Raw genomic sequence first — 24,075 nt, 5'->3', positions numbered from 1 at the left:
TTTGTTCTGTCTCTCAGCTGCTGGCGCCTTTTCAACTTTGCTGGCCAGAACCCTAAAGAGCCTTTAAATGTGATGGCTTTGGACACCGGCACCTGCAGCCTGACTGTACACCGCATACGCTGTAATAACTCCAAAGGTTTGAAGCTTATTGCAGAGTAACATTAAGTGAAGTCCAGTACAGCTGTTACCCTGCAAATTTAATCACTTGTTCACAGGAGAATTATTATATATTGTGAAAAACAACTTGATTAATTTCAGGTAAGGCTTCAGTCTTTTCAGATTAATTAAAGGGGCTTTGTTCAGTTCATTTCAAACTTCAAATTTTTATTCTAGGGTAGCTTTGTATGGTTTTCTGTTCGAATTAATCCTTCCTTATCTTAAGTTGGGCACTGGTGCAGTCATATAAAGACCAAAACAAACTTCTTCCTCTTCAAAGTCAGTTGACGCTGAGGCCAGTCAGAGGCTTCAGCTATCGACCCCTCCCTGAGCCTGGTTCTTTGGAGGTTTCTTCCTATTAAAATTGAGGTTTTCCTTCCTACTGTCACTGGGGTCTGATCGTTCGGGTTTTCTCTAATATTTTCTAATATTGTAGGGTTGTTACCTTTCAACATAAAACCCTTTTAAGGTGGCTGTCTTGTATTTGTAAGGCGACAAGAGAGCAGCAGTGTACTGGTTGCTCACAGCGGAGCTAAATTAGCAACAAAGCATGAACAGTTTGGAGATATTATAAACTTGTTGATCACCAGCTTTTCTTTATGTGTTTGCAAAAGTTTTTCAGTACACTCACTATAACATAAAGGTCTGTCATGTGTCTGTGCCACTTAACTCATTTTATTCCATTTTCAAGCATAATTTCACTAATAAATATAATTTCTATGCATTTGCAAATGTTTATATATGTTTTTCAGTTTTTAAGCCGACACGGATGCCTACATACACATACAAGAATAATTCTCATGAATACAGCTAGTCTTGGATCAGTATTTGATATCTGTAGACACCCAAAGCCAAGGTGTCAGTATCAGAAACAAAATAGGTAGGACTGCTTGTGTCCCTCAAACAGTAGAAAGAAAAACTGAATTACAACCACCTTCATTTTAGGGGCTAGAGACATTTAAACAGATGCACCTATTTGAACTTTCTTCGGGGTGAAGATGGATTTTTTTTATGGTTTTTATTAGTAGTGTGTAGTCTTATTTCCTTGCATCTCCCCGAGTGTTAAAATCGCTGGACCAGTTGAGATGAATGAATGAGGAAATACTTCTCAGAGCAGAGGTTTAGTGGCTGTGGCACACTTGTGAATGAACATGTTGCAGGACCGGAGGCGGGGCATGCATTAGGCTAAGCTGTCAGTACGTTCCTCCACCTCCTTGCACCCAACCTCCCCCCCCCCCCTCCATACCTCCTCTGTACTCTGTGTTGTTCCTCCAGTCTGCCAGGTCAATCTCTGCGGTGCCTGCAATAACCAGCTCCAGCTCCCTGGCATCAAACACCGACACCAGCCGCACATCCACCACCTAACAAACCAAACCACACACACAAACATTGGTGAAAACACGGTACAGCCTATTTATTTATCTATCACAATTTATTTATCACAGTCCTCCCACCTACATCAGACTGCTGGCGGAAGATCCTTTTTGTGCAGTGACACATCACTGTGGGAAAAGTTTCCATCAGTTTGTTTACAGTAAATTATGGATTTAGAAAAGCAGGGCGCACAAAGGCCTGGATGTCTGTCGACTTGCCAGGGGAGGGATTAAAGCAGCGGGTTTGTGCTTATAAAAAAACTGACATAAAAAGACATTACAACCCACTCCTCATCACTCTGTCTTCTCTTTGTATGACAGCAGGCTATCAGATCTATTTTCCTGGAGTGTTAAAGGGACAGCTACATATTCTTCCTTTGGCCTGCAGCGCTGTTTATCCATCTAAATTGTTCTGCCGTTCACTGCCAAGTTTTGGAGACATCTGCCTTCTCTTGAATGTAATAAATGGTAGAAGTTACATTATGTTACCAAAAAAATCCATTTTAATAACTCAGCAGCTATGTTTCTGTCCAGAAATAATGACCTGGTTACTCAAAAAATAAAAAATAAAAGTCTACAAACTGTTGAGAGCAGCTTTGTGCAGGAACTATTTTCTTTCTTCTATCTACATCCGCCAAGCAAAAGAAGAGTGCAGCTATCTGATAATACAGCTCAGCCGAGGAGCAACTCCATTAATGTTTCATGTTCTGTCACGTTGTCAGTAGTCACACGGGGTGACCAGGTGGGCAGCATTTTTATCTCTCGTCTCCCTGTCCCACATTTTGATTGGCTCTGGTTCTGACCCTCTTCTTAAAGTCTCATTCATTAAAAGCTTTTAATGAAAGGCTGTCACGTTTGATCTCCGCAGGTTAACAAATCGCCTTCTGTCACTAGTGATCAGTGATCACAAAGACACAAAGCTATGCAGATTTTTGTAGAAAATGATCACAAATAAAAGGAAAAGTGGTCATAACATAGACCCCTTTCTTATTTTTATCTCCAGAAGCATGGAGCTGATGGATCCTCACTGAAACCCAAACAACTCTAGGCAAAAAAGCAGCAACAACAGTTTTAAAGGTATTTGAGGCATAAAGGAGAATACAAACATAGACTAAATTTCAGCACCTTTTCACACATTCAGAAGACATGCCCTTCATATGTTGAATGCCTCTCAGGATCAGTACACTTACTGTTTGTCCCACATTAAGTTTTTTGTTACCCAAGTAGCGCATCCACTTGTTATGGGTGGATTTTCTAAAGTAAATGTACAGCTGATGATTTCTGGAAAGAGACTTAATATTTATTGAAGCGGCCAGTGAGTGTTTACATAAAGTGCCTAATGTAATCTAACATAATCTAAGTACTCATTGTGCAGAATCATATTACTGGGGCATAACCAATGCAGAATTATATATGAGTTATATATGAGTAGGCTTATATTAAAAATCTACAAAATAAGAAGCAGTGGAGCCTTAAAAATACTTGGTCTGGAGTAAAAAGTACAAATACTGCATCCAAAATATAGTTGAGTAGAAGTAGAAAGTAGCAGAGTATAGAAATACTTGTGAGAAAAATATGTAAGTTACATTACACCACTGCTGCTATCCATGCTCTCATATAATAATAAGATTAACAACACTCTGACAACCCCTCTAGATAAAACAGGCGAGATGGATAACTAAAACCTTAACACACCAGCACTTTAACTAGAAAGCATTCTCGGCTTTGTCAATATTTCAAAAGATTTTGAGTACAGGTTTAGCTGCCATTACTGCACCACAACAGGTACCTCCAGGTAATCTTTTTCATTGAATTACTTTAATGCCCATAATGACAAGAGAGCTAACATCACAGACATGTAGTAAAGAGTTAGCACATCACAGTGTAGATCGCTTAAATGCTAACTTGTCATTTGCTCCTTTGGCATTATCGTGAGCATATCTAGCCCTTCAACTTGAAGCTGCATCATCGTGCACTGCTGCAAATGCCAGATGTCCATTTGGGTTAGCACTGGTTCAAAAAGAAAGAGGATTTTCAGCCAGCTACTGCAATGACGCAGCCATACTGTGTCACCGGTATTGATCGATGGGGTTGATAATACCTATTATGTGCTATAAAGGAGAAAATTGTACTTATTGTTATTTTAACTGGGGCTCATGGCATCAATAAAGCACAAGCATTTTTCAAGTCAGTACTTAAAATTATGTTCAGGTACCAATAAAAACATTAAATCAGTCCCCTTGCTCATACGGGCCATCTAAAGTCTCGGTCGTGAGCACTTTAAGATAAAAAGAAGCCATTTCACATTTAAAATGGACCTTTTATGCTTTCCCTTATGTTATTCATATACATACATATACATGTTCTTAATCCCTGTGAACCAGAAGCTGAAAGTTAAAACAGAACTAAACACTCTTTTTTATTATTTTTGGATCTCTATGTTGTCACAAAAAGGGGATATCCTTATATGGGTAGTTTAGAGTGCAAAAGCTCCTCCCAGCTAATTCAAACATTCTGCATGCGAGGAGCAGCCAATCAGAAGAATGGGGAAGAGCTAAAACTGCTTATTTTAGCCAGAAGATGAACTGATTGACCAAGCAAAGATGGAACTAAGCATGATAGATCCCCTTTTAATCACACAATTGTAGACTAAAAACAACAATATCTATACAGAAAATGGCCAAAAAAGCTGTAGATAAATTAATAATTAGTTTCTCTAATCAAATACAGATATAGATATGGCTGACCATCATAAACTAATAAGCTACCTTGAATGGTGTTTTGGTACTAGGGATGCAAGACTTGCTTTGTCCTCCCCCTACATCCTCAGACTCTCTGGCATCCCCCAGGGCTCAATCCTGGGTCCCATTTTTGTTCTTTATCTGTATGCTTCCACTCAGATAATCCATAAATATAATTTGAATTTCAACTGTTAAGCAGCTGACGAATCTTTAAATCTGATCCAGAAATTTTCAGGCCTATACCCTTGGAAATTTGTCCTCCCACATGAGGAATTCTCTGTACTTTTGTTGTGAAAGATGCCACACAAATAAAGTTGTATTTATTTATTTAGTTATGCATTTATTTGAGGCCTTTAGTTGGATTTTGGGGATGCCCCTAAAACCCCTTTGAGGATTTTAGCATTGTTTATCTTGTCTTTTTGACACCTCTAACATTTGTAACACCGGCACTGTACCTCGTAGAAGCCTCGGACCAGGCTCTCTGTCTGCTGGGCCACGCCTCTCTCGATGCGCCATTTGACCATTCGCTCAATATACTCCTTCTTGTTCTTTTCTGACACAGGGATGCCAGCCCCACCCGGCTTAAGCTCTCGCTCTGTGATCTGCAGAATTACAGAGGAATAACACATAAAATTTGCGGTCTGCTTTTCTTGTTCCAGGGCGCCACCACAGACTGAAGACGCACCTGTCCAAAGACCTCCTCATTCACAGTGAAGGTGAGGTCCAGCATGTCTTCGATGTCATTGTCCTTCATCCACTGCAGACTCTGATGGAACTCCTCATCCAGGAACTCCAGATCACTCAGGTCACAAGGGCTGCATGAATAAGGGTCACAGCGGGGTCAACAGGTGGGGATGACCTGCTCGTTAATCATCGTCAGCTGATTTTAACAAGTGAGGCTGAAGGTTAATCATACAAAGTATGGAGATGAAGCATAGGTATGTGTCAAATCTTTTGCTGATCTTTTGAATGCTTTTGCATAATTTTCATTCCTTGGTCATTCCACATGTTATTACTGTCAGGAAAATATGCACGTTCACTTGCTTTGTTGATTATACTAAGATCATTCAGCACTATATTGGACTGAACATATGACATTTCATTTGATAAATGCTTATCTCTGCACTAATGGTGATAAAGCTAAGAACAGATCGCTGCTGCCCGAGAGGTTAAGAACACATTTAATACAGCATCTGTCCTCATTGCAGACATTTGGCAGCGTTTCAGGTTGTTTGGACAAAGCTTAATAAGGGTGCTGCTCCTACTGACAGGAGAAGCAGACAGCTGCTGACTGACTGAAACATTCAAGGTCTTATTTGGTCAGGGAGGAAGTGCTGCTACCCTGAATGCTGACTTGCAATGAATGGAAGCAGGCTGAGGCACTTACATGCGAAGAAGCCCCTTATAGAAAGGACGGGTAAAAAAGGCATCCAGCAGGTACTGATGAACAAGGGCCAGCCCCAGGATGCGCCCGCTGAAGCGAAACCTGCATAAAACATGGAAAATATGTGTGAATACAGACAGCAGCAACATCAGGACCGCAGTGATCTCGCTTTCTTTCACACTGTCTAAACAACACAGGAACCAGATTCTACATCTTTTCCTGCGGATGCAAAAACATTGTGCCATAGTCTGCTGCACCTTCCACACATTATGTTCATGTTATGATATCTAAAACTCTCTTGATTGAGGACCCAACAAATAGAGACAACAAATAAGAATCTTAAAGATGGTTTGTGAGAACAAGATTGAAGTTGGCAGAACAAATCCCAACCACGAGGGAAGATAACAAACAATTTGGTATCTGCATCATATTTTAAAGATGCTTCTCGATTCTATCTGGTTGTGAAACTTCTATAACATCAGAAAATTGTCTTTGTTCTTTCAAACATAGGTTTAGCTTGATAATTGCCTCTAATCATGTACGATATAACAAACAACTTTCCCCAAAGAACAAAAACTGCAGTTCCTTTAACGGCCACTTGAGCCTGGCTCCAGCAGTGAGTCAGTCCCCATAGACTCCCATGTTAAAATGTCCAACTTTACAGCAAAAATAAACATGTTTACAGCCTGATACAAAAACAGTTTTGTTCTCTATAACCAATCCCCAACTTCATCACAGCTGCATGAGAGTTGATTTTTCCTCCTAACTCACTATCTGGATACTAGTAAAGCTTAAATCTAGGGATGTAACTGCTTTAAATATGGTGTCAATAACATGGCAATTCAAGAAGGTTCGGTGAGTGAAATTCTAGTAAAGACCCTTCTTCAAAAAAAGAAAAAAAAACAAGAAACTCAGTGAGTCCATCCTACCTGACCACCAGGTGTACTTAAATAGAATTTCCGTGTATCTGTACTTTACTAGAGTATTTATTTTACTCCCCATATCTTTACATAAATATCTATAGTATCTACTGTCTTAGGTTTAATACATTTGAGGGAAGTATTTATCTCCCAGCCCTGCACGCCTTCAAACATCAAACACATTTGAAGCTAAATGGAGGAAACAATGACACATAAAAGAGAATCCTATCGGTGTATCTGTGCTTATCGGTTACAAAGAGATGAAAGAGCAAAAACCACATAACTTGTCCACCATTCATGGTGCTATACTCTGGGGTTAAAGTGGGCCAGAATGATCTGGATTGGTGGTCACAGCACTACAAATGATCTTAGGGTACCCCCACCTGCCATATCCCACTTCAACCCCTAACTGTGCTCATTTTCCTGTTTAGGTATTGAGGCAGAGCCACATTCTACAACGTATGTGACAGCAAATAGATCAAATTCTCTCGCTTTCTCTCTGCTCACGTTCTGCATAGCAGTGTTCAAAATGAGTACATTCACTAGAATCAGATAGATAGATCTGATTCTAGTGAATGTACTCATTTTGAAATACACAAATATTGTGTATTTAGAAATACACAATATAATATCTCTGACACAGAGGAAGTACCGGCAGCACTGGTAGGTGCAGTTCTTTTATGTAATGGACCAGTGTTTTATTCTTCTGTTTCTTAGCACTAACTACCAAGTATCTGTGTCTGATACACTGAAAAAGATTACAGAGGCAGCTTGCTAAAAAAGCTAGTGAACATTACCTGATACTAAATATGGTCACTTCTGGCTCCAAAAAAAGTAACACGGCAGCAGCCAGCACACTGTTGTTGAAACCGGTGAGCGATATCATGGTGGCTGCATCCAGCTTTCACATAAACAGTATACCTTTATATATATATTTAAGCCACATAAACCCTCCCTACACTCTTATACCTCATGGGGCGATCGTGGCTCAAGAGTTGGCAGTTTGTCTTGTAACCGGAAGGTTGCCGGTTCTCGGTCGTTGTGTCCTTGGGCAAGACACTTCACCTACTGGTGATGGCCAGACGGGTCGATGGCGCGATATGGCAGCCTTGCTTCTGTCAGTCTGCCCCAGGGCAGCTGTGGCTACAACTGTAGCCTGCCTCTATCAGTGAGTGAATGAATAGTGGAATTGTAAAGCGCTTTGGGTGCCTTGAAAAGTGCTATATAAATGCAATCCATTATTATTATAAAACCTATTATAACCACTTAAAATCTAAAATAATAAAAAAAAATACCTACCGGTATAAGAAACAGAAACCTGTGATATAATGAAATTCCGGCAATATAAATTTACAGATAAATCTGCAATGTAGCAAGGAATACTATAGTCTGTGGTTCATGTTACTCAGACCTTCATCCATCCACAGCCACTGAGCAAAAAAACTGAGTTGTGACAGATTGCTGATCCAAATTTCCACACAGCTCTCCACAAATTGCTTCCATTTTGGGATCAGCATTCAGGACAGATAAAATTAACACCTTAGATTTAGCACAGGAGCACACACAGCAACAAACAAACAAACAGGCAGGCAGAGATCACAGGCTGACAGAAACCTCACCATTCATGGTGGTTGTCCACGAAGGCAGACATGGGGCTGATCTGGACGGTGTACGTGTCATTAGCTGAATATTCAAACAGCCCATAGTATGGGTTGAACAGCTCTCTAGAGACCAAGAAGAAAAACTCTCTGGAGGGTCCACTGTAGTCCAGCCTGCAACACACACACACAAAATGAGAGTACACATGCATATGAACCTTGATGACTTTGGCTGATGATTGGATCAGAGGAGGAACGCATTTAGTGTTTATGGGATTTTGCAGCCTCACAATCACGATACTTCTGCACTGGAAACAAGAGACGGGTACAGGTGTATAAAATGATTTGTTGTTAAATTTGGTGACATTTAATTTCCTGCTATTGACCTTTTTTTAAAGGGACACAATGTCTCCTTTGTTTTGTTTTATTTAAACTGACTATAAAAGCTTTATTAAGTTATTCTTCCGGTCCTAGATTCTCTCTCTCATGTACACAGTCAGCGCAGGTGAAACAATAACTGAAACATGAGGTCGATTTTCGGTTTTTGGCTGGTACGATGAAGGGCCTGTTCAGTTCATTTTTGCAATCCTGTATGCTGATGTTATAAATAATCATTCCTGCACTGTGGCGATGTGCGTTAAACATTATGCTTTGAAACTTGAGATGAGAACAGAAAACTCTACCCTGCATGAGGTGAGCAAACATCTCGTGTCATTAAGAACAGTAACGCCAATGAAATGGAGGTAAATGTGTTTCTCTGACCCGTCCTCGCCTACAAAGCTGACGTAAAGCTTGCTCCTCTGCAGGTCTTTACGGGAGTAGCACATGATCTGGTTAAAGGCGTCCTCCAGAAGGTGATCTCTGCGTATGATGAGCCTGGGGGTGCACACACACACACACACACACACACACACACACACACACACACACACACACACACACACACGGTTATAGAAACAGAGCGCCAACTATAAACCACTACCGATGAAAACATACAATCATCTTTTGATTAAAATAGTCCGGACTGAAATACACTGCTGAAAATAAAACATTAAAGGAACACCTTTTAATCAGAGTATAGCATCAAGTCAGCTAAACTTCTGGGATACTGATATGGTCAGAGGGGGTGTTAATGAAATTAACAACAGGTGAACTAGAGGAGCATCAGTGAGACAACCCCCACAACACAAACGGTTTTACAGGTGGGGGCCACTGACATTTTTTCCTTCCTCATTCTTTTTGATTGTTTTTCCTCTAGTTTTGCATTTGGCTAGGTTCAATGTCACTACTGGTAGTGTGAGGTGATACCTGGACCCTAGTTGCACAGGTAGTCCAGCTCCTCCAGGATGGCACATCAATATTTTAGAGATATTTTATAAATCCAGAGGCGACAGAGACTTCGGAGTTTTGCCTCCTGAAATGTGGAACGAGTCAGGCAGTCTTCATTTGTTGCTGACTTTAAAACTCGTTTAAAAAGAGACATTTTCTCTTTGGCTTTTAATCCAGTGTTGTTATCTGTCTTAAACTCTTACCCTTCGTATGTGCCTGTACTATTTCAAATGTTCCCTAGGTTCTATGAATTAACTTATAGCTGATTAATTGCTTTATTCTTGTTCTCTCATTTCTTGTACAGCACTTCTGTCAGCTGTTATGTTGTTTTTTAAGTGCTTTAGAAATAAAGTGATGATCAATACGTCATTACAGGCTCAAGAGCAGGAGGAGATCCCGGGAGATGGGCAGGTACTCTTGGAGAGCTGGACAGGCCCGTAGGAGGCTCAACACATCAGCAGGACCAGTATTTGCTCCTTTGTGCAGGAAGGAACAGGACGAGCACTGCCAGACACATGCTAGACGCACTGTATCCTGGGTTCTTCCTGGTGCATGACAAATGCCCTGACTGCAAGAGTATGCAGGCAGTTCCTGCAAGATGAAGGAATTGTTCTTCATCTCGCAGGAACTCCTCTTGAGCATTTTGTGTGAGTCCATCCAATGCCATGAGGCTTTGCCTCAGACTGACCAGGTGCTCAGTGATGTCCAGATCTGTTAGGAGATCCCCCAGGACACCAGTCGTCCTCTCATTAGGATTATGGGGGCATTAGAAACTACGAAGTACTATTTTTAGTTGGTGCAATTCAATTTCATCAGAATGGAATAGTATCACTTTTTCACTTTGATTTTTGGGGTTTCTTTATATTCAGCCCTCTATAAGTCAATCATTTTAATTTCCATCAAACGATGTGACATTCACGTATTACCCAGTCCATATCATTATTGATATCCAGCATGATTTTTTTCCTATTGAGGTCTGAGGTATGTTCATACTGTTCCTTTAATTCTTTTTTGAGCAGTGTATATGTAAAGCCTAAATTTAGGGTTATACCTAACGCTAAACCCGTGATGGTGTGCCTCCTGAAATTTAATTCGCCCTCCTACCGGTTTATGATTTTGAACAGAACATGCAGTTTTTATTCATAAATAACATTTTTTATTTTCATTTAGAAATCAGCATTCATTAATTCATCTTTTTGGAGCTTTTAGACCTACTTGACTTTCCCCGGTCCCTGTCCATAACCCTTTGTCTCCAGCTTTCGATAGAAGTTCCTCAGTTTGGCCTCAAAATCTCGTTTATAGGGAGCCGGGGCGCGGGCATTAGCTCTCTGGGTACCTGAGATGTAAATGACAGTAAAAAGCACAATGAATGCAAAGCAAGAGACAGAGCAAGAACAAAAAGAGGAGCACAGACATGTAAAGACAGATAAATGGATACAGGGAGACAGAAATAAAATTAAATCTGAATGTTCCCGAGCAGAAATTGAGTAAAGCTTGAGTGATTGTGTAGACAATCAGAAATAGCGCATGCAGGTTAATCCTGGATTGTTTTGGGGGGATTTTTTTTGTATCAGACTGTTAAAGCTTTTATTAATTTTAGAGCAAATACACATCTCAGTGATCAGAGCTCAGCTCAGCATAAAGAGGTGAAAAGAAAAACACTAATAACAGCGCTGCAAAGAAAATGTTTGTTTTGAACCAAGTCTGACAAGGACGCATTCCAAAAAGCTTCTTTGAATAAAGTGTGCTGGATTTTTATCGAAACATTTCTCTTAAATGCATTGTTTCGAGAGGTGGTAAGTGCTTTGCAGCTTTTTGTGTTTTCTATCAGGGTGTGTGGCTCCCTTTATCTGTTCCTGTCTCCTTTCAGTGTCATCCTGCAGAGAATTATGACAAAATGCTGGAGCATAAGTCTGAAACTCTCAGCATCGACAGCATAGGGGGAGGATGTTTTAGCAACACCGGTGGGCTGGCAGGAGAAGAAAAAGAGATGAACAGCCTGGTGGAGCTTTGGGATAAAATATATTCCAAATATGGAAGGTGGGTCAGCGCAGATAAAACCACACATAAAAACTAAAGCCTGAAAGTACCTTGGTGCTTTTATATCCGAACGTGGATCGAAACTGGAAGTCAAGGCCAAGAAAACCAAAACTACAGACACAGTTTCCAGATTGAAACCAGGATGAAGACTCATTCTCATCTTAATATTGAGGTTGGACAGCTGACTTTGTGTGGTGGGATTAATCTTAAAGGATGCTACTTTAATCCCAAATCATCAACACAGTGTCCAGGCAGGAGAGTGAGCTCTGTGTTCAGCATCTGCAGCTCTTAACACAGATTTGTCTTGAAATCATCTCTCGCTTTCTTTCTCTGTCTCTTTTACTTTGAATAAGCAAGAACCTCAGAGGCAAATAAAGCCAATCAGAAGTCTCAAAAGTGCAGTTCCTCTAGTGGCCACTTGAGGCTGACTCTAAAGGTGAGTCAGTCCACAGACTCCCATTTAAAAAAAGTCAAGTTTAAAGCACAAATAAACATGTTTACAGCCTTCCCAAAAATCCGAGGCATTCTTTACAAATATTATGGGATCACAAGATCAGCAGGTTTTCTAGGTAATGGTGAAAGAAGACATGAGACTAAAATCTCCCGGACTGGACGTTAGACCAACAGATATCCAGACTCAGAAGTGTTGTTACACTTTAGCAACGTCACAGTTACATCATTGTTACTGCGCTGTTACAATGTAACAAGACAGAAGTTACAGAACAGTTACACTGCAGATACACCATAGCTGCGGGTAATTACACCATAGATACAACATAATTTTACTGCAATGACTACAACTGCACAGGAGCTACACCATAACATGTCAAAGTTACACTTGTGATGACACAGTAAATACACCATAAATATGCTGTAGTTACTCATCATTACTCATATAATTTAGGTATATTGATTATAAACCGTTAAAAAAGTTTATTATGTAAGACAGCATATACACGAACATTTTCATTTTACAGTTTTTATTATATAAAAGTGAGAATTTAATAAATGCTGGGCTGATGCAGACAAGGAGTGAGACAGAGACTCACCGGGGGAGCTCTGTGGAGAGGAGAGGCAGTAACCTGGGTGGAGTAATGGCGGTACATATGACATCACCTCCTCCTCAAATAAGCTGAAGATGAGAGAGAGAGAGAGAGAAAGAGATACACACACACACACACACACACACACAGAGAACACTGTCAGACAGCACAAAGGAAACGATACGCCTTCAGGCAGCGTTAGTCCTCACACACACACACACACACACACACACACGCACACACACACACACACACACACACACACACACACACACACGGTAGCAGGAATGCAATATTGCGGGTTGCTTATATATAAAATCAGGCAGGCTGCAAAGCCAGCCGCTTCACATGAGTCAGCACATAATTATGACTGTAAATACTACTTGTAGGTCAAATAATCATGTGTGATGTCCACAAATATTTTACTTCAGAGGCAAAAAGGTGACACAAGGTACCAATTTATGACATTTCATAAGTGGTGATCATTTTGACCAGCAGGCTCTGTCCCCACACAGACACACCTGCAGGACTCACCTCAGCAGTATGACGAGGTCAGCGTCACTGGAGAGGCGAGCCAAGCCGTTGACTCCCTCGCTGCGAATAAACTGCACTTTCTCCCTGCAAACACACACACACTTTAGGGGGCTAACCAGATGCAGTCCATCAAGATTAAAGGTTAAACGTGTTCAGTTTGACTGATGGCGATAATGGAGGCGCGGGAGGCCGGACTGAGACAGAGATGGAGACTGAGAGAGAGGCATACTTGAGCGAGTGGTTCCTGGCGAGCTCAGGCTGCCTTTCCTGCAGGATCTCAAATATATTGGGTTGCCGTAGAAACGCCACTATCTTGTCATTGTAGGCTGGAAGAAAAAGAGGAGAGAATCAGCATGTGTGATTTCACTTTATTCTTGCATCCACACGTGGAAGTGTAAGTCTGTCCGACTCACCCACAGGCACCACGTCGTGGTACTGACTCCGACTGGAGCCGCTGAAGGTGCTGGAGGGGCGGGGCAGGACGGGCGGGTTGGTTTGGCGAGAGTCATCCACCACCTGTGACAACAGTAAACACTACAGTTCAGGTCGCATCCTAGTTCTGGGACCGACCCACCAGTTGGGAACAACAGCAACTCAGCCACAAAGGGGTAGACCACATAAACCCACACAGCGTTTGCTGAGGGGCATAAAGCACTGAGGTTACCAACTTTCTGCCAAGTCAAACGCTACAGACCTCCAAGCTTCATATGGCCTTCAGATTAGCTCGTCTGCCTTGACATGTGCATAGAGGGCTTCATGGAAAAGGTTTTCATGGCTAAGGAGCTGCAGCCAAGCCTTACATTACCAAACACAAGTGTCAGATGCAATGCTGTAAAGCACGGTACCACTGGACTCTAGAGCATTGGAGACACGTTCTCTGTAGTGATGAACGCTTCTCTGTCTGGCAGTCTGATGGATGAGTCTTGGTTTGGTGGTTGCCAGGAGACGGTACTTGTCTGACTGCATTGTGTCAAGTGTAAAGTTTAGTAGAGGGGGGGAATATGGTGTGGGGACTGTGAGCCAGGACTTCTCATCCAACATCAGTGTCTGACCTCACAAATGTGCCTCTGGGAGAATGTCCAAAAATTCCCATAAGCCTTCCCTGAAGAGTTGAAGCTGTTACAGCCCGGCCGATATCACATTAGACGCACACATTTTCATGTGCACGTGTCAGAAGCAAACAGATGTATGCAAAATAGTCTAGACCTGGTGCAATGATGCTGGAGAGTTTGGAGCGTCTTAATACTGCAGATATAAACTGTGAGTTCACCCCATAAAAACAGCTAAACGTTATGACTGCACGTGTCACAGAGCATCATTTTAGATCCTCAGCATCCTTTACATGTTGAATTCCAGATGCTTCCATTTCAGATTTCTCCCCACAGGTAGCACTAATAGAGCGACACTCTCATTTATCATATCCACTTTTTATTTTAAACAAAGTCTAACCCAGGAAGTCATCTCATTTCTCTTTAATATTTTCTTCAGTTCAATTAGTCTACTGTCATTACAAGGAAAGTCACGAGCAGGCTCTCCTTTGTTTAACTACCTTACCTTGATATATTACTGTCACACAGTCCTGGCTCATGCCCTCGTCACCTCTCGTTTGAATTATTGTAATTATTGTAATTTTCTTTGGACCACCAAAACAGAAAACCCTGCAATCGTCTCCAAATGGGACAGAACTGCAGCAAGAGTCATCGGCTGCACCCAGTTTGCTGACCACATTACAGCTACTCTCATCAGCTTCACTGGATCCCGATTCCTCAACACCAATATTGGTCTTCTTTTTAATTTTGTGTTGCACAGGGCCCTTGAGTACTTTAAAAGGCACCAAAAAATAAAAAGTATTATTATTATTATTACTCCAAGCCACTGGTAACATCTTTGCCACTAAGACGGCTCTCAAACTGACCTCCAGCTCTCTACATCGTTCTTGCTGGTTCAGAATAAAGACAAAAGTCCAAAAATTAGACCATCTTTCTTCTTTTGCACTATTTACACCTTAGAAACCATCAGATGGGTCCGATTTGAGACCTCGGAGCCTTATGTTTGACACTGCAGCTGCGGAATCTCACACAGCTGGACACATCTGAGATTCTCCCTCTAATAGTGAGCATTACTACCTTGATAATACCTTGACATGACTCTTGTTACGAGATGCTGTTATATACACTAGAAGTGAGCTTCTGTGGCACTTTTTACTCTATATTAAAGCTGCTGTGACGCATCCTTGATGGCTCCAACACAGGTGACGCCAACATTCAGAGTTCAAACTGGCCTCTCTAAACATGCAAACCCTAAGCGTGCTCCAGGCAATGAGTGCTCTGCAGCAATGGCGAGTCTCTCACCTCCCCGGCACTGTGGCTGCGCTGGCGGCTCAGATGCTGGCGGTGGGCCAGCAGCCCGGTGGAGCGAGAACTCTGGAGGGGCAGCCGCGGGTCGATGAAGGTCGTGGAGCGACAGTTATGATCCACGAAGAAAGGCTGAGGGTTGAGGCGCACATAAACTAATCAGAAAATGTCACACGCAGCGCAGTGAAGGTGAAAACGGGCGTCATTGCGTGGCATACCTTCCCAGTGTGGTCGTGCTTCATCTCCCAGCCCCGGGGAAGCTCCAGCTGCTTATTGGAGAACATGTTGAGGAAGGTGACGAGGTCGCGGTTGTGCTGGTAGCGCTCGAAGAAGTGAGTGTCTCGACGCACCTTGCTGATCATGTGCTTCAGGCAGGTGTTGCTCGTAAACATGCGATAGGCACTCTGAGGGGAGGTCATCAGGAAGCGACAGGAGAACCAATGAGAGAAACAAGAGTGGGGTTATTTCAGTGGTATGATGCTATTTTCCTTTTTTATCTGAGACATACTGTTATTCAGGGTTTTTCCTACATGATTAGTGCAGTATCAGTACATCAGGTTTGAAAATAACAGTGTACATGGAGTTGAATGTGGAGTTTTCTAACAGCTCAAGCAGTTAAAAAGCAGAAGTTATAAAGATCTTTATGTTGTATAAGAGGAAGAAGAAACAGATTAAACTAACGTCAACACATCACATGGAGCTAAAGGGGGCAGACTATAAGAGTCTCAATATCCCTAATATTAGTGACTACCCTGACAGAGGTCCCTTATGACCCCAGCCAAATATGTCAATGTGCTGATGTGATATTTGGAGTTCTTTATAGATCCTGGCCCATTTCTTAAAATACTACACTTATAATTTCTTCTTTCTAATCACTTTATTGTGATGTTGTGCAGGGAAGTATGACTAACTGAATGAGAACAGAGTGTGCGTAATTCCCAACATCTCCACTCCAGATGTTTGCTCAGATTTAGTTTGAAGCATGGAAGAAAGAAAAGATGAAAAACAGCCTGACTCTGATGACCTCATTGTAACGTGTTGTTGATCACTTGTCACTGATGCTGGCATACATATACAGAAGAAAAGAAAACGATCTGTAACAAGTAACAGGTGACGATGTAATCTGTCAACTACTAGTTTCTGAAACTAGGATAGCTAAGCAGAAACATGAGCCTAAATGGTTTTTGGTGACCTTGCGTATGTTAGATCTGCTCTACAGGTGTGTTGGACTGACAGGGTTTGAATGCAGCACGGTGAAGAAGTCGGGGCTGCACAGGAACTTGGCGCTGGGCGACTGGAGCAGCAGGGAGAGACGCGAGCGGCCGCTGGAGTGCGCGACGCCGCTTTCTCGTCTGTATTCTGAAACAGAAACGACATCCAGTCAAAGCCCGAGACACCAACCAAACCGACCACAGCAGCTTATGTCAGGAAAACACGCTCTAATAGCACGTGCTGAGTTTAAAGACAGTTAGTAATCACACGTCTACAACTCTGCATGAGTGATATGACAAAGAAAGCTGCTCTTCTCACATCTCTTCATAACAAATAACAGTATCATGGCTACCAGTAGCAGTTCTGAGGATGAATCATCTTCCAGAGGTGACTCATTTAATTGCACAAATGTTTCCTCGTAAAATCTCTCGTCAATGAAACCTTTAATTACTGCATTTGTCTGTGAGATGAACTAACCAGAAATGGAGTGTGGCATCAGTTCGCTTTCAGGTTCAGGAACCAGGTCGACGGAGCTTTCCTCTGACCGATCGCTGTTGGTGATGGTCCTCCTGATGCTCTGATATCTGTCATCAAACAGTGACTTTAGCTTTTCAGTTGCTCCCCAAAGGAAGCAAAGACAATGAAGCATGCATAAGCTTTCTTCTTCTGAAAGTGTGAGAACTTCTGTTTATTCACAGGTACATTAGCTTAAAAACAGGCAGATTATAAAAAACAAAAACAAAGAGATATCTGCAGGTCTCACCAACATACACAGATCGGTCTCACTGTTTTATTTAGAACCCACTTTCTATTTAAAGATAGGAACCCTTGGCTTAATCAAGGATTTGCACCACTTCACACCACTGGACACTTACCTGTTATCTGTTACCTCAAAGCTAAAAAGACCAAAACAGTGGACCGTCTGGAAAATATTTCTTCCATTAGGAAAATATGTTTCTGAAAACATCTGGATCTCTTTTACTTTAGATCAACAACAAGTGATTAAAAACGTCTGTGGGAGTTTCTAGAGACAGAAATCTGAAGCTTGGTCACCCATTAAACATCTACAAAGGTGTTCAAGGAGCTTTCAGGCCTTGGTTCAGTAGTTAACAGTGTCACATGTCAATCAGTGGCATCCTGTACTCTTACTGATAATTACTTGTATCACTCACCGCAATTTAAGAAGAGGTTAACTCAGGACCCACCCACTTTTGCATCTGTATGCCATTGACTTTTTGTGTTATCTGCATTAGACGTTAATTTCTTGAGTTAAACTACAGTTACTTGGGGGGTAAACTGATTTCTTTAACGTTATCTAGATCCCGGTCCTCCTTAAGCTCCCAGTCCTCGGAGAAAGTTCATGATTTCTCCCCTCAAAGCCCACCTGCGGTTCAGCTGCTCCATCTGCTGAATGGAGTTGGAGCGGGTCAGGCCCTGTGGGGCAGGAGGTCCGGTGGGCCGCTGCCACGTGGTGGTCCTGTTGACGTGGTCCACAAAGAAAATCCTCCCATGGCTGTCGATCCGGGCCTCCCAGTCTGAGAGGCAGTTAAAAATGGAGATAAAGCAGGTGTTTAATGGCTCGAACTGAATGTAACTGTTGAAAGTAACACACTTCAGGAATTTAATTTTTAATCTGAAATGAGGAAAATGGATAAATGTGTGTTTACGTCGGGAATCACTGCATCCATGATGTCATTCTGTGGCTGATTTGGGGTTTCAAAGTGTTTGTCAGGCTGACTCAGTGCGACGCATGTGAACAACAGATGTGGACACGGGACGGTCGCGTGAATAGAAACACACACTGCCGCACACTGAACAGTACAGGGCATGCAGACACACACACACTCACTGGGAGGCAGAGGCTCGTCCACACGTTGGTATCGGTGGATGTCGTGACGCACAGAAGGAAGTGAACGCACAGGATGTCCATTAACGTGAGCACCTGAGCACAGGAAACACACAGCACACAGAGGGAACTTTGTTTTAACTCGGGATGAAAATGTCATGGGTTGTAATGTCCAACAAAAACTGTGGTGACCGACTTTTGGAGATTTGTGTAAACGGTACTACCTTCCTCTCCTTCTGTTTCTGTGGTAACTTGTTCTGAATCTGCAGACCCCGCCTCCTCAGATGGCTTTGCCTCGCCTTCCTGTTGTTCAGCCACGCCCCCTGCAGCCTGCAGACTCAGCCTCCTCACGCTGATCTCCTCCACCTCCTGTTGCTCGCTAGTTGGTGGCGGCGGCGGTGCTTCAGCTTCAGCAGCGGCACCTTGCCCTTCACCATCTACAGCCTGATTGGTCGGCGGTGCAGCAGAGTCTATGTCTCCCCCTGGATCTATGGCGGTCTCTGCTCCCTCCTCTGCTTCCTAGAAAATATAAGCGTTTAAAGAGATGGCAAAATAATCACAAAATCATTCAGTCACATATATACAGATATGAAAGGAGTCCATATCTCACGGCATGAGGCAGAGCTGGCTCCGTAACCAGGGCAACAAAAGTTTGACTCCATGCAAATATGTGTCAGTGCGTAGGCGTCGCATCTCAAAAAGAAACAATCATGGAAGATTTGTGATAAAAATTCAGTGGAAAATGGAAACAGATCACTGGTTCCCACTCACAGTCTGTTCCCAGAACATCTCTATAGGGACAATACAAGACAGACAAAAGACCTCCATGAGCCTGTGTACAGCATTAGCCCACCACACGACAGTGAAAGCAGGGTGGCAGTGGTGCATTAGATCTCTGTGTCCTTTAATAAAAGAACTAGAACCACAAGATCCTGCTGTTCTGTTTGAGCACTGCGGGAAAACTAATGGCACTTGGGCTGCACATTAAAAATGAAACAAATGGAGAAACTCTTCTTCAGAGGATTTAACCACAGTGGCATATTGTCATATCTGACATATATGTTCATATTCTGATGTGCTTTGGCTAAGCCTCAATGATCGAGGTGTGGCTCTGACGAGAAGCCAAGAACACTGCACGTCAGAGATGGGGCCAGCACATGCTGCTTATCTTCGTTTTTTTATTCTAAATGAGACTGAATTTACAAAATAACTGGGACCGTGAACTCTTTAAGAAAGTGTTTGCTGTGGTTATAGTGCAAGCCAGCCAAAGGATCATCTTCCCATACGCTTCTTTTTAAAAGAAGAGGTGTCGGCCCCTGCTGGGGGACAAAGGCACTTCCTTGCTTAATTTTTCAGACACTCGGTGAACTTTACTTAGTAATTAATTAAATGTACAGCAGACTTTCCACACTTACCAGCTGTCCACTCTAAAAGTGTGGGAGTGTTAAAAACTGCAGTTCCTTGAATGGCCACTGGAGGCTGGCTCCAAATGTGACTCAGTCCTTATAGACTGCTGTGTTAAAATGTCAGATTTTACAGCAGAAATAAACACATTTAACTAGAATCTAAATTTAGAGTTTAATTACAAGAGGACTGTGCTTTTAGTTTTCTTAGATGCACTAGCAGATATGTCCATCAGTGTGCCATATCCATCCAGTATTTGGACGCAGGACGCAAACCAAGCTTACTGGGGTTTCATCTGGATATGGACAGTCCTGGCTGCTAAAAACTTGGCAATGACCACAAATTATAACAGGACGTGGCAAAAAAGTCTACACTTCCAATTGCAATTGAGATCATAAAGTCATCAGCAGTGTGAAAAGCTGAGTAAGTTTCTCATATACTTTTAGCTAGCAAGTTAACTTCTTTTGCTCCCCGATGGCAGATTTAGGCAGTGACACTGTGTTTGTGTGTGAAGTGCATCTAAATTCAACAAATACTTCTGGTGTTTGGAATGAATAACTTTTTGTGTTTTAATGTTTTTGCAGGAATGGTTCAAACAAAGCAGTAAATTTTGCTCCCGTGAACGCACCACAGCGGTGGTCAGTGTGACTGGACAGCTGTCTGAAGATGAGAAGACCGTCTGGGGGGCTGTTGCCATTGAGCAGCTATCGATCTCTGATAAGGGCTCCTCGCCAGCCATCCTTCCTTGCTCAGGAGCGTCTCCACCTTCTGACAAAGCATCATGGGACGCAGCCTCTGTGAATGGAACCTCTTCCACTTCAAGAAAAACATCCTGCTCCAAAACATCCTCTAAGTCCGTGCCAGCAACGGCCTCTGCGGCAGCCTGGGCCTCGGGGGCCGTGTCTTCTGCCTTAGCACCTCCACCCACTGGCCCCGCCTCCAACACAGACCCCACCGGTCGCTCAGGCTCCTGCTGCCCCTCAGTGTCGTCTTCATCAGTACCACGGGCATCAGGAGGCTCTCCGTTCATTAGCAGCGGCGACAGGGGTACCGGAGTGATGTCATTGGCTCCGGATCTTTCTTCATCCTCGTCTGAATCGATATGCAGCATGGCGCTCAGCCTTGTGTGTGTCGGGAAACTAGAGCGCAGTTTAGGTGAGGCGGCACCCAGAGGTCGTTCACCAGGTCCTTTAGGGGCCTCAATAGCATCCAGACTCTCACTGAATGACCCTTGGAGCATTTCATGACCTGCAATGCTTTCAGTATCCCCAAATCTGCCCTCTGCTCTGATGAAAGGCAGCTCCTTTTCCAGACAGGCTGCGGTAGCGCCTTCCCCCGTGCCCTGGGAGCCCTGGGAGCCCGTAGGAGAGGGGCCTGCTGAGACCAAGCCTGGAAGGTGATGAGGCAGGTCTTCATCATCAGAAGGAGTCCCTGGAGCTCCATTCAAGGATGAAACACCGATGATGGAGTCAGGAGAGGCACCTACAGCCGGGAGAACATGTTAGTGAAAACAAATTCCAAGAAAGTGTGAAGTCATGAATATTTAACCACAGCTGAGAGGCAAACTTACCATCCGGTCCTGTCGAGGTGAGCTCAACTTTGAACTGCAGCTGTCCACTAACGTGCTCAGTGGGCAAGCGTCGACACAGAGAGAAACTGACCGGCTGGACTCTGCACAGTTAAAGAAGCAAAAAAAGAGAGACCTGTGTGTCTTTTACACTGCACACACAGATAAAGTACACATGAAGGTCTGTTTATGTGTGCGTGACTCTATGAGTGAGCTCCTACTCGCCTGTGTCTGCACATTTTCCACCTACCCGGGTATTTTTTCAATGAGCCGCTGCACAGGGATCGTAAGCTGGCCAAGGAAGCGCTTGATGATCGGCCGGCTCTTGGCAAACTTGTCCTTCACTTCAATGTAGAGGATGTCCGTCATCAGGGCCACGAATGTGTATTTCTGCAGAGAGGCAAAAGCATCGATGTGCAAAAAAAGAAAGAGGGAAACACATCATGAGTTTGATGCTAGAAGTATTTCAAAAAGACAGTCTTACTGGAGATTATGGGGTGCAAGCAGAAAACTCAAGGCACTTTATCTTTAGGTTAGCCAAAAGCCAAAAACAGACCAATATCAGTCTGTATTAAATACCAATCCTGGATGCCAGTCTATCAAAACCTGTGGCATGATATAGTCCCCTGTTTTAATATAAATGCATTTAATTAACAGTAGTGCAAAGTAGCATTCAAAAAGAGCTTGAAAAAGTTTAAACGACGTCACCTCTCCATGCCAGACGGGGTTGGTGGTGTTAGCGATGATAGCTGATCGGCGTTCCTGCCCGTGATGGCTGAAGACGGGGAACACGCTCCTCTTCCCTGGGTGGATTGACATCTTCAGGTACGGATCAGGATTAAAAAACATCCCCTTCTTCAGGCCAGTAGCACGCAGGTCTGCAACAAAACAGATGACGAGAGAGACGAATATCAAAGCAAAGGATTGTTCTCGCTCCTTTGCTTGTGCGCGGCTTGACCTGCAGATGCATCATGGCTAACAAAGGCGAGTGGTTTGGGTAAGTGAGGTGGACATCCCATTCTTTTAAACTAATTAAACTGAACCTGATATCATCATTGGGAAACTGATAAAAACTTCAGAGTCTCTCTGGTGGGGAAAAAAACCCTTCAATACCAAGGCCTCTGTGTTTACTCGAGTTTACTCTAGTGTTTCCCAAAGGGACTGTAAGACACAGATGAAGATAAGATGGATCACTCCGTTAAAATCCAAGCATCTGTTCTGGGATTTATGGTGTGGCTCTTCCAGATTTGGAAATATTTGCAAAGAGGCATTTAGCAAAACTGCTAAACTCACCCGTCAAAGTGAAGCTGATCAGTTTACGAGGATGTTCGACTCCGACCTGCTCAGCCAGCCCCTCCACCTGAGATAGAAGAGACAACATCACACTTTAGATGCTATAAAACACATGGAGCACATATTTTCCAAGGACCACAAACACACACACACGTCCTACTGAATTCACAGGAATTTAAATCATAACTGTGGACACGACTTTGAAGGTTGAGGGAATAAATTAGAACTGAACGCAGACAGCAGTGCATCAGCGAGGAGCCAAATCTCAGCATTTATGTGGGATTGATTACGGTCACAGACGACTCAATATTGAGTCATCAATCAACTGAAAAGTATGAAACATGCCATATAAACCACCGTGAGGCTCCATTATTGAGAATGATAAATAACAGGATTTCTTAAGGCAGACAGTGAGCCAATGAAGGCAGTTCATTGTTTGATAGCTCAACGTGCAGAAACGTGAAATAAATGGCTTCAAAATCAGTCCTGCATACTGAAATATCCAAAAAGCACCCACATCTGCTATTTTCAGAAACTGGAGAAGGTCCACGACTCCTGAGTTAAAGCTGATCTTCCTTTCAAAGGAGCACTTCCAGGCTTGCTGCTTGCTTTAGGTCATATCCTGGAAGTCCATTCTGACCGCTTCCATCTGAGCATCTGGGATTCTCTCCTGGTGTGTCACAACCATGAGTCTTCAACTCAGGTTTTATTTTAAAAACAGGAAGTGACAAAGAACCACGCCTGGTAAAGAAGGGTAGGTTTCCATTACTGCTGTCAAAAAACTCTCACAGACGATTTCCTACTGACTCCTGTCTCCGACTCAGCGATCAAATGGTAGTTTGAGCTCCACAATGTCCAAGCGGAAACATGGTACATCCGGTCAGGAAGGCCGTGGGAACACCATTCAGAGCTGTTAGAGAGGAGTCCTGCTGCAAAATCCTCCTGTAAAGATCTCAACTTTGCGCAGCAGCTTTGTCAGAAATTCAAGAGTTCACGTTTAATACAGAGGACGAAATTCAGCACACATACGTACAAATACCAAGAACGGGAATCCCAGGAAAGCATCCACAAATAACAGAAACAGCTGGATGCAGTCCAGAGGTGTTAAAGGATATGAACTTGAAGGGGACATTAATGATATTTAAGTCTGGTTTGTTTTGTTGTTTTATGGTTGGAGCTATTACAATCACAATAATCATAACCAGCTATCCCCACCATATTCCAGACTTCACATGTATAAATCTCAGAGTGATTGATCAGTGCGATCCCTCCCTCACACAC

At 43.0% G+C, this 24,075-nt stretch overlaps 1 protein-coding gene across 4 annotated transcripts in view; it reads right to left on the bottom strand.

Moving 5' to 3' along the window:
• Positions 1–24,075, bottom strand: part of hecw2a (HECT, C2 and WW domain containing E3 ubiquitin protein ligase 2a) — a 45,015-nt gene that overhangs the window by 5,623 nt on the left and 15,317 nt on the right. For 2 of the 4 annotated variants that reach the window (XM_085384636.1, XM_085384638.1), the window contains exons 5-27: positions 22,795–22,861; positions 22,210–22,379; positions 21,752–21,891; positions 21,505–21,605; positions 20,563–21,416; positions 18,755–19,049; positions 18,534–18,626; positions 18,069–18,219; positions 17,162–17,268; positions 16,707–16,831; positions 15,691–15,876; positions 15,470–15,604; positions 13,532–13,652; positions 13,348–13,444; positions 13,119–13,202; positions 12,591–12,673; positions 10,717–10,837; positions 8,935–9,048; positions 8,194–8,346; positions 5,658–5,756; positions 4,956–5,085; positions 4,726–4,872; positions 1,403–1,517 (exon numbers count right to left, since the gene is read on the bottom strand). In XM_085384636.1, coding sequence (XP_085240762.1) covers positions 1,403–1,517; positions 4,726–4,872; positions 4,956–5,085; positions 5,658–5,756; positions 8,194–8,346; positions 8,935–9,048; positions 10,717–10,837; positions 12,591–12,673; positions 13,119–13,202; positions 13,348–13,444; positions 13,532–13,652; positions 15,470–15,604; positions 15,691–15,876; positions 16,707–16,831; positions 17,162–17,268; positions 18,069–18,219; positions 18,534–18,626; positions 18,755–19,049; positions 20,563–21,416; positions 21,505–21,605; positions 21,752–21,891; positions 22,210–22,379; positions 22,795–22,861 — 3,688 coding nt within the window. Of the gene's footprint in view, positions 1–1,402; positions 1,518–4,725; positions 4,873–4,955; positions 5,086–5,657; positions 5,757–8,193; positions 8,347–8,934; positions 9,049–10,716; positions 10,838–12,590; positions 12,674–13,118; positions 13,203–13,347; positions 13,445–13,531; positions 13,653–15,469; positions 15,605–15,690; positions 15,877–16,706; positions 16,832–17,161; positions 17,269–18,068; positions 18,220–18,533; positions 18,627–18,754; positions 19,050–20,562; positions 21,417–21,504; positions 21,606–21,751; positions 21,892–22,209; positions 22,380–22,794; positions 22,862–23,311; positions 24,068–24,075 lie in introns of those variants that run through there. The other 2 variants (XM_085384640.1, XM_085384639.1) reach the window with 2 other exon arrangements.

The sequence above is a fragment of the Rhamphochromis longiceps genome, linkage group LG16 (assembly GCF_057381845.1).
Source record: "Rhamphochromis longiceps isolate RC_006_pf linkage group LG16, R_longiceps_female_GT1.1, whole genome shotgun sequence".
Lineage (NCBI taxonomy): Eukaryota > Metazoa > Chordata > Actinopteri > Cichliformes > Cichlidae > Rhamphochromis > Rhamphochromis longiceps.
The sequence above is the reverse complement of the archived record's forward strand: the minus strand, read 5'-3'. Positions and strand labels throughout refer to the sequence as shown.